This window comes from Aphelocoma coerulescens, chromosome 4, assembly GCF_041296385.1.
Source record: "Aphelocoma coerulescens isolate FSJ_1873_10779 chromosome 4, UR_Acoe_1.0, whole genome shotgun sequence".
Taxonomy (NCBI): domain Eukaryota; kingdom Metazoa; phylum Chordata; class Aves; order Passeriformes; family Corvidae; genus Aphelocoma; species Aphelocoma coerulescens.
The window spans coordinates 70,404,524-70,413,425 of record NC_091017.1 but is presented as its reverse complement, the minus strand read 5'-3'; the positions used below and the strand labels follow the sequence as shown (position 1 = coordinate 70,413,425).

Here is an 8,902-nt window from a genome sequence, read left to right as displayed (position 1 = left end):
GTTTATATTCTCTGGGCTGCGTCTGATCTCTAAGACCTTAAAAGGCAATGTAAAAAATGGTCACTAAAAAAAAGAGAAAGAAGTAAAACTTTCTGCACGTTTTTGCATGTTGTGTTGGGAAGAACAAGCTAGTAGTGAATCACAGGATTGCAATCAGTTGTAGATTAGATTAATAGCAACCATTGCTGCATGCAAAGGCCTAGGCATTGCTTTTGGTAATATCCCACCTAAGACAACAGTGGCATAAACCATCATTTTCTTTTGGGGCTGCAACAGGATCCTGAAAAGGAAATATCCAGAAAAATATCCACATTCTTCCTGAAGTGTAGAACAGGGAATGAAGCAAAGCAGAGGACAGGAGTGTTGTTACACTGAGTAAGTTTTCTTTAATTATGAAGTGTGATGGTTGCACTAGACCTTTACTTTCTATCCCCTCCTTAACCCCTGCTCTGACACAGTGAGAAACACCTGGAGCCAAGGCTGCAAAAACCTCTTATATTTGTACACTTTAATTGCTGATACTCCTTCTCAAAGCAGTCCTCTGCTAGATGTTGAGGTTCTCTCCAGTGCAGACAAGAAGAAATTTAAGGTTGCACTGGCATAGTCACATGTGTGTGGCAGGGTAGGGGTTAAATGTGTTCCTGTGCCTCTGAAAGGTCAATCTGCCGCTCAGAGATGAGGAATGATTTTTTTTTTCAACATATTTGAAAATAGTCTGAGAAGCTGGTTATCACTAAAGTAATGAAATAACTCATATCTGAAACCATGACATTTAATTAGCCCTTAGTATAGTTACTGGGACTATTTCACATTTAAATACTTAGACCAAAAGAGATTTTTTGACCCCTTTACTAACGGAGTAAAGCAAATGCACAATCACTTTTATTATAAAAATAATCCTTACATCAAATAGGAATACAATCAATAATTACACAAATATACATTTACAAATCTGGCACAGAAAATATAAATATCCCTGTACCTTGTTTCTGTGCAAAAAATGCAGACTGGTTTTAGTCAATAACCAGCCCTTTTATGTTTTCTTAACTTCTTCTGATTTCAGTTAAACAGAAGGATTTTCAGATGAGATGTCTGAAAGTTCAGCCTCAAGAGTCAAGAAATACTTTCACTTTTAATCCAGATAAAGCACAGTAAGCTTTTTCCTATCTTCTGCCAAAATGTTCCTTCCTGTTCTTCAGCCTACATTTTTTGGAAGAGGAGGAAAATTTCAAGTTCAGTAATTTTTTTCACAAGCCATCAGACTGCGGTAGAGAATTAGACCCAAATAAAGTCAAGCTGCGCTCTGAAGCTGAACTACCACCGTAGGTTTCAGTTTAGTTTGTAGTAGAATCTGCATTACACTTGCCTTCCTTGTAGCTGTCAAAAATAATTCTTCAGAAAAATACTTTGCTTTCCCTTGAAGCCTTTCACACAGTCCAAGAGAAGGCAAAATCAAGCAAGAGGTAGATACTGTTCATCCTCCTAATTCCCCAGAGCTCTCCATTTGAATATTCTCTTTTAGGACTGTAGGAGATATGTATAGAACAAGTTTTATGTCTATAAAAGTAGTGACTGACTTACACCCCTCACATCCTGTGGTCACTGACAACATTCAGCAACATGCTTGAGGAATTCATCACTGAGTTCATCACTGAAAAACCTCATGCAATGAGGGCATCTGAGTTCACCCTGTGCCCTGCCTTCAGATCCCAAGTTTCCATTATCCCCAGGAGGAGAAGCTTGTTCAGACTGTGAGTTTGTTCTTCTCGTGCCTGTCTGGCCTGGGCTGTTGCCTCGTAGATGTTCGACATTCGTCTGAACGTACAAATTTTTTTGGTTACCAGCGTGAACTCTGAAATGACTACTTGTGTCTCTTGAGTCCTAGAAAGAGAAAGGAGAGCTCTTGAAAAAGATGCAGTAAAAATATATTCTTTAACAGGTGATATTTTACCACCTTTATCTGAAACACCACTCAAATATTTATCAGAGGACTTGTAAATAAATTATTAATCAGTTTTTTCAGTGTTAATATAGTTGTAAAGAAGGTTTGTAGAAAACACAGAATACAGCCAATGTGCTACTTTAAAGATGCCAAGAGTCACAGCTGTCCTCTGCCTTCTAAGAATTCACCCTCACTATGTTGATCCAAAAGTAGAAGGAAAATGGACTAGAAAGGGGTATTACATCTGAACTGGGAAGCATCTCCACCAGAACTGACTATGAAATAATCTAAGTTTTTGATAGCTGCACTGAGCTGAAACTCTTTTAGAAATACTCAGATATTTTTAAAATATATTTAAAAGTATATTTTAGTCCTCAGTCCTGTTGACATGCTTAAATTAAAAAAGGAGCATGCTGCTTTCTTACCTGTCTTCTTGCTAGCTGGTGTTGCAGACATGCAACTTCTGCCTGAAGTTCTTGTATTTTACTCTGTGCTCGTTCTCTGTCTGATCTCTCAGATGTGAAATCATCTTTATAAACCAGGACCTGAAATAGAATTATTACGTTAATATTTTATAAATTAGAGCATTGGCAGGTTAGATTGAAAAGCTGAGGCTATGATTCCTTGGTTACCTGTTCCCAGAATCTCAATATTATCTTCTCTATCCTATCTGTACTTCAATGCTGTTTGTATTTCTTTTACAGATCTTTCATATTCTGTATTAAGGCCAGCAGAACTGCATGGGGTTTTTTAAGTAGTAAGATTACCTTTAAATCTATGTTGTTAAGTATCTGTATGGCCAAATGTCCAAAAACAGGCAAATGTCAAAAAAAAAAAAATCCATTTCTCCCCCTTGGACTTCAGTGGTCTGGGAAGACACTAAGAATTCCCATCTCTAGGAAAAAGAAACTTAATGACCTGTTGCTCCAGCATTTGTATGCGCTCATGATCTCCTTCACTAGCCTTCTTCATGTCTTCTAGTTCTTTCTTGGTTTTTATGCACTCGTTCATTTTTTCTTCCAGTAGCTTGTTTAACCGGAATATCTCCTTGTGCATCAGGTCAGAATTCCTTTGTGCTGAAGTTACACCATGGTGCTGCTCCAGCTGTGACTTCATCTCCTTCAGCTGCAAGTGGAGTCGTTTCACGTACTCATCCCTACTCGCATCGTACTTCTGCCATTTTGCATTTAAGTCTTCCACCTGAAAGTTTATCCAGGAGAGGCATGAAGAACAGGAGGACACAAATTTCCAAGGTTTTATAGGCTGTCTATTTGTGCAGGATCAAAATTCTGTAGGGGATAATGCAACATGCTGACTTGACCTCTGAGGGTGGGTAAGTCACTGTACAGGAGAGCAGGAGATGGTTGTGCAGACTCTTCATGGGCAGCCTTCCCATCTCCCAGTCCAAAGGGACAGTATTAAATAATATGGAAAGGGAGGGGTTGGTGGTCACCCTGGGCCTAGTGCTGTTCTTCTGGTTTGGAATACTGATCCATGGAAGGAACATGAAAATTTTCTTCTGCACTGTATTTTTAACAACAAAAACCCACTATGTTAAAAACTATGTAGCAAATTGTTCTTAGCTAAGGGAACAAAAACTATGTGCCATGCTGAAATGACTAAGAAAAACTGTCTTGCACTAAACTGCCATTTAATTAGATTAACCAGACCTTATCTATTCCAAATTTACTCTAATTTAAAATACTTAACAAATATTAATCTGTAACAAAATGAAAGTACTCACGTGAGCTACTTTTTGTTTTAACATCCTGTTTTCCTCTTGTAGGTTGCAGATAAGAGCTCGAAGTGAAGTTTCATTGTCTAAAAGCTGTAATTTTCAGATAAAGTTAGCTGTTACTTTAACTTAAAAATCTCAGATGCTGTTTGGCTATGCTGTGAAACTGGAAGTAATGGGTTTTTTTTAAGTTATATGTAATGACATACATCTAGGTCTATTTATTCCTATATGGTTTATTTCTAAATATTAATAGTATAGCCTACAACTTTTATTATCAAGAAAAGCAAAAATGTACTCTGTTTCTTGTGACCTTGGTACTGCTTTTAATAGACCTGATGACAACAGAGTTTAACAGTTTAGATAAACTCCTTGGAAAACTACTTGGAAAACTACTACTTGTCTGGAGTGGGAGAATGCATGACAAAGGCACAGATATGCCTTCATCTTGCTTTGTTATTACTGTCAATTTTGGCCAGTACTAGGAAGAAATTACTGAGGGGAAAAAACCCTGCTTGCTAAATAATTGACTAAAATGATACCTCTTTTTTACAGTTGTGACATCTGCTTAAAAAAACCCCAGTGTACATGAGTAATATAGAACACTTTTGTGTAAAATTCCCTAGAATCAGCTAGTAATGGCATCTGAAATTTCTCCTCTTCAACAGGGAAGTCCCCACTGTACAAGGTTAGCTTCTTATTACATATATCAAAGTCAATCAAGTTTCCTATCAATTACATGTTAAATATGATAATGCCAAATGCTTCAAGTCCCTCAAAAAGTCCTTTTCTCATCTATCTGCTCAACCCCTATTTCTAACAAGTAACTTTAATGTGAATAAGTTTTCTTTGGAAACACTGCTGGAATGTTTGACAAAGCAGACATGAGCATGTGTAGAGTTCATCACAACAGTACAGATGAGTGGTCATGTGAAAAACAGCATTACCACCATGTAGCAGTAAGAGAATAAGTCAGAATTACTCTTTTTCGTGAGAACTGTCTGTAGCACCCTACTCAATACTCTGATCTGTTACCAGAGGCAGCACTGCTAATGTTGTTTCCTTACGGTATTTTAATGAATTACCTAATGACTCTGAGCCATCAGGACTTCAGGAACAGCAGAACAATGATCTACCTCTACCCTATGCTGAGAACTTCAACTGAAGCCTCAACAGCCATTAGCAAAGTACACCAAAAGCCAGGTGTTTCTTTGTGCCCTGCAGTAGCATTTCTGGCACTGTCCTATTATAAAGCATTTTTTTTAAACATCCCTCCCAAAGAGAAACATTGCCCTGCACTCAGAGGCCGGGGGAATCCCAGAGCCAAAAAAAAAAAGGTAAGACACCTTGAGTCATATTCCCCTAACCAACTTTCTGTAGGTCTGTACTACGTGTGCAAAGCCAAATCCTGATGTGAGAAGACCACATGTTACAGAGTTCTTAATATAAATACTGCTTTGAAGTATCTCTACTTTGTTTTGTGGTTTTGATGCTTAAAGAAGTAATCAGGAGAGATTGGCTTCAAAATCACAGCACCACCTAGTGCTGCACAGAAGCAGGGGTGGTACAAGGTAGGTACTGTCCCCATGTATAGAGGGAAGAACTGTAATTGTGGCATTGCTGAGGTTGGATGGAACCTCTCAAGCTCTCCTCTCCAAAAAAAGCCTCCAATGATAAGATGGCCAAAGTTGAAGTGGTAGACAAGTGGTTCCATCCCAAGTTTCAGATATGCTGAACTATTTACCATTGCCATGGCTGTCTTAACACCCTACATGACATTATTTAAAGGGCTGTTTCTCACCATCCCCCAGTTACAGCTATCATATTATAATTAACACCTCAGAAGCTAATAAGACTTAAAGACACATAGTAGCTGTAAGAATACCTGATTAGATCTTTCTGTAGGTATCTGGTCATCTGAATTCCCCTTCTCTTTTCTTTGCTTCTCTTCTAGACATTTTGCCAGATGTTGACACATTTCTGCTGTGGATGCTAATTTGCGTTGAAGTTGGTGAGTTTCATCAGTGAGTGAACGGCACAAAACATCACTGGTGGCCTGAGCCTTCTCCCTCTCTGCCAAGGTCTTCTGCAGTCGTAAGATTTCTCTCTCCTTTTCATATGGAGGCTGATTTATCATCTGCTGTATCTCCCCATTTTTCTCCTCTAGCTGCTGATTCAACTTCTGCACTTCCTAAACAGAGGGGGAAGGGAAGTTATTTAAAAGCAAGAGCCAAAATATGTCTAAGACTGACTTCCATATTGCAGTAATTCCTTATTGCTCCTGTACTCATTGCAAAGTACTTAAAAAGTAGAATAAATCCATTTCATTTCTGTATGATCACAAGACCTTGAAACTGATGGATCAATCAATCAAAACTGCTCAGCCAGCCATGGAAACACTTTCTGATCAGTAGAATGGAGGAACAAGCAGCGAAAATTCAGGAAGATTTTACGACTATACAGCAGCAACAAAAACAAGAAACAAAGTAGTTTAAAATTAGTAACTGTGAAGACTGAAAAATATTTATTGGTCTTGCACACTAAATTACCAGATAATAGAGATTTTTGTCAAAAAAAAGAACTGTAAAGTCATCAAATCCAGTGAATCCAGTGAAGTGTATTCACTGCCTGGCACTGTCACAAGGACAAAGCAGAGGTAGCATACACAGCAACTTTCCCACCTAGGAAAGGATGGGAATGGTAGGGTAAGGACAAACAAGCAGAAAATAAAATCCATGTGGCAGCAGAGGCTTTAGTTTGGCCACAGCTGACTCCCAGGTACATGAGGGGGTCTGACACACCCCTAGGAAACAACTTGTTTCTACATCTCCTTGTCCTGTTGGAAGCTCTGTGGGATCATCCACACTGCATTAACATCTCTGTACGTGTTTTGAGAAGGAAGAGGTTGCTTGGTGACTGGAGCAAACTGCCTGTAGTTCCAATGCACCTGAAAGGCACTGGTCCTGACTTTGTGAAAAACAAGCTGTACTCCACACCCTCAAGAAGGAGCAGATGCTGGTACTAGAAACCTCTGCAGCACTGCTGCTCCAGAATCCGGGATCTCCGGATGCCAGTGGCAGACCATGAGACAGCTACAATCTCAGCTCTACCATTCCAGTTCTCAGGAGTGCTAATAGAGCTGTAAACCACTGGGATCACTCATCTTTGCCAGCACACTAGTCTCTGGCTTCACAAAAATGTCTTTTTTATTTGGTTATCATTTAGTGCCAATTCTTTTGGTGTTCTGATTGGGCATAACATTTTATTCTTTCAATAAATAAATATTAATGTTTAATATAGATAAACAGCACTTGTTCTTATTACTGACATTCAAATTCTTTAGCATCATGCTAAATGCTAAACTTCCCCTTTAAAGATATTCAGCATCAGCCTTTCAAATATGTTCAGATACCACAGGTTTGTCATCTGTCTGCAAAGTGTCAGAGAGATCATCTCTTATAGTAAATTTTCAAACATTAACTTTTTAAAATGTATTTTAGGTGAGTGTCATATATTGAAAATGTTTTGTATAAGCATTAGGTCAAGAAATTACTTATGACAAAAACACTTGTTTCAGTTTTAAGTACTGCTGCTCGGTTTGGAAATTACTTTACACAGCTTCATCTAGAAATAAATGCTTTAAAAATCTTTGAGTACTTCAGACTGAACCTGGGAAAGTCTTAATGACAGTAACCAAAGCAGCACTTGTGCTGGATGGGGAGGGATGCTGTTTTGAGACTTTTTCTGTCAAGAAAGATAGATTAGGGAAATCAGTATCTCCTCACAATCCGGACTTGTCAGTTACTTCTTCAAATATGAATGTACTACCTCAGTATCAATACAAAATCCATTTCTAAGAGCAATACAATAATACAAAATACAAATGTGTGTCAATACAAAAATCCATTTGTAAGAGCACTTTAAACAAACCACTTTTATAGAAAAATTGGTGGCATCAGCTGATTATCTTTGAGAACAAAGTTGTTGCATCCGCTAAATTCAGGGAGTAGTTTTTTTACTATTTTTCTTTCTCCTTATGAAAATAGTTGCGTGAAGATCTATAGTGTCATGCTAAGCTTGGTTTAGGATTTTATAGTTTGTCTTTTTGATCTTAACGCAGCGGGAGCTACCACTGGATACAGACGGGCGAGTTGCTTTGGGCACCTGGGGATGGAACAAGTCTCGTCAAAGGCAGCGGCATCGCTCGGCGGGGCTCAAACCCTCGCTCAGCCCCCGCTGCCAGCGCTGGTTCCTGCGCGTCCCCAGCTGTTCCCAGCACCCAGCGAGCGCTCTGGAGCAGAACGCCCGCACCCTCCGTTCCGCACCACCACTGGCCCTACTGCGCTCAAGTCCCTCGCTTTCTAGGGAGCAGCGCGGAAAGGCGCGGCGATGCTGCGCCGCTCCCTGCGCACCCTCGGCTTTACCTGGCTCAGCGCCTCCACTCTCCGCGCCGAGAGCCGCTCGCTGTCCCTCAGCTGCTCGCGGGCCTGCCCCAGCTGCTCCAGCAGGCTCTCCACCAGCGAGCGGGCCGGCTCCGCGCCCGCCGCCGCATCCCCGCCCGGCGTCGGGGGCAGCCGCTGCCGGGCCAGGCTGCCCCGCAGCTCCCTGATCGTGGCCTCCTTGGCCGCCAGCTGCAGCTGGAGGTGCTTCAGCTGCTGCGCGGACTCGTGGTACAAGGTGCAGAGCGCGTTGTACCGAGGCACTTTATTCTTCAAGCTCCTGTTTTCCCGGTGCAGCTTCTCCAGCGTCTCCTCCACCTGCCTGAAGCGAGTCACCAAGGGGTCTGTGCTGCCGGCCTCGCTTACCGAGCACATGGCCGGGGAAGGTCCCTCCTCTTCCTTCTCCAGGGCGAGCAGGAGTCCGGACAGGTGCATAAAACCCCGGAGCCGAGCAGGGCCGAGGCAGAGGGTTCACTCTTCCGCCTTCACCGCCGGGGGAGGAGGCGGCCGCTCCCCTTTAAGGGCTCGCAGGACCCGCCTGTGCGGCGGCTTATTTCTACAGCTGGGGCCGGGCCGCGCCGAGCTCCGCCCCCGGGAGAGCCCCAGGCGAGCGGGGAGCGCTTTCCCCTGCAGCCAGCGCGGGATGCGACCCCGGGGGCAGCGCTGCCCGGGGAACCCCGGCAGGGGCGAGCGGGAGAACCGGAGCTGGGGGCGGGGGGAGAAACCTGGGGGCGAGGGAGAGGCGTGGGGCGAGCGGGAGGCTCCGAGGGCACGGGGGAAGTCCCG

The 8,902-nt window shown here is 42.2% G+C and overlaps 1 protein-coding gene across 2 annotated transcripts; it reads right to left on the bottom strand.

Annotated features, from left to right (window-relative positions):
* Nucleotides 1-384: 384 nt before the first annotated feature.
* Nucleotides 385-8,663, bottom strand: TNIP2 (TNFAIP3 interacting protein 2). 2 transcript variants are annotated; one of them, XM_069014587.1, is made up of 6 exons: nucleotides 8,102-8,663; nucleotides 5,563-5,868; nucleotides 3,687-3,770; nucleotides 2,861-3,142; nucleotides 2,368-2,487; nucleotides 385-1,881 (listed from the first exon to the last, which is right to left on the bottom strand). In XM_069014587.1, exons 1-6 carry the CDS (start codon nucleotides 8,549-8,551, stop codon nucleotides 1,600-1,602), a joined length of 1,524 nt encoding a protein of 507 aa, XP_068870688.1. In that variant the 5' UTR covers nucleotides 8,552-8,663; the 3' UTR covers nucleotides 385-1,599. The 2 variants fall into 2 exon arrangements, with proteins under 2 accessions (XP_068870688.1, XP_068870689.1); XM_069014588.1 differs by having other exon boundaries at nucleotides 8,483-8,660.
* Nucleotides 8,664-8,902: the final 239 nt, after the last annotated feature.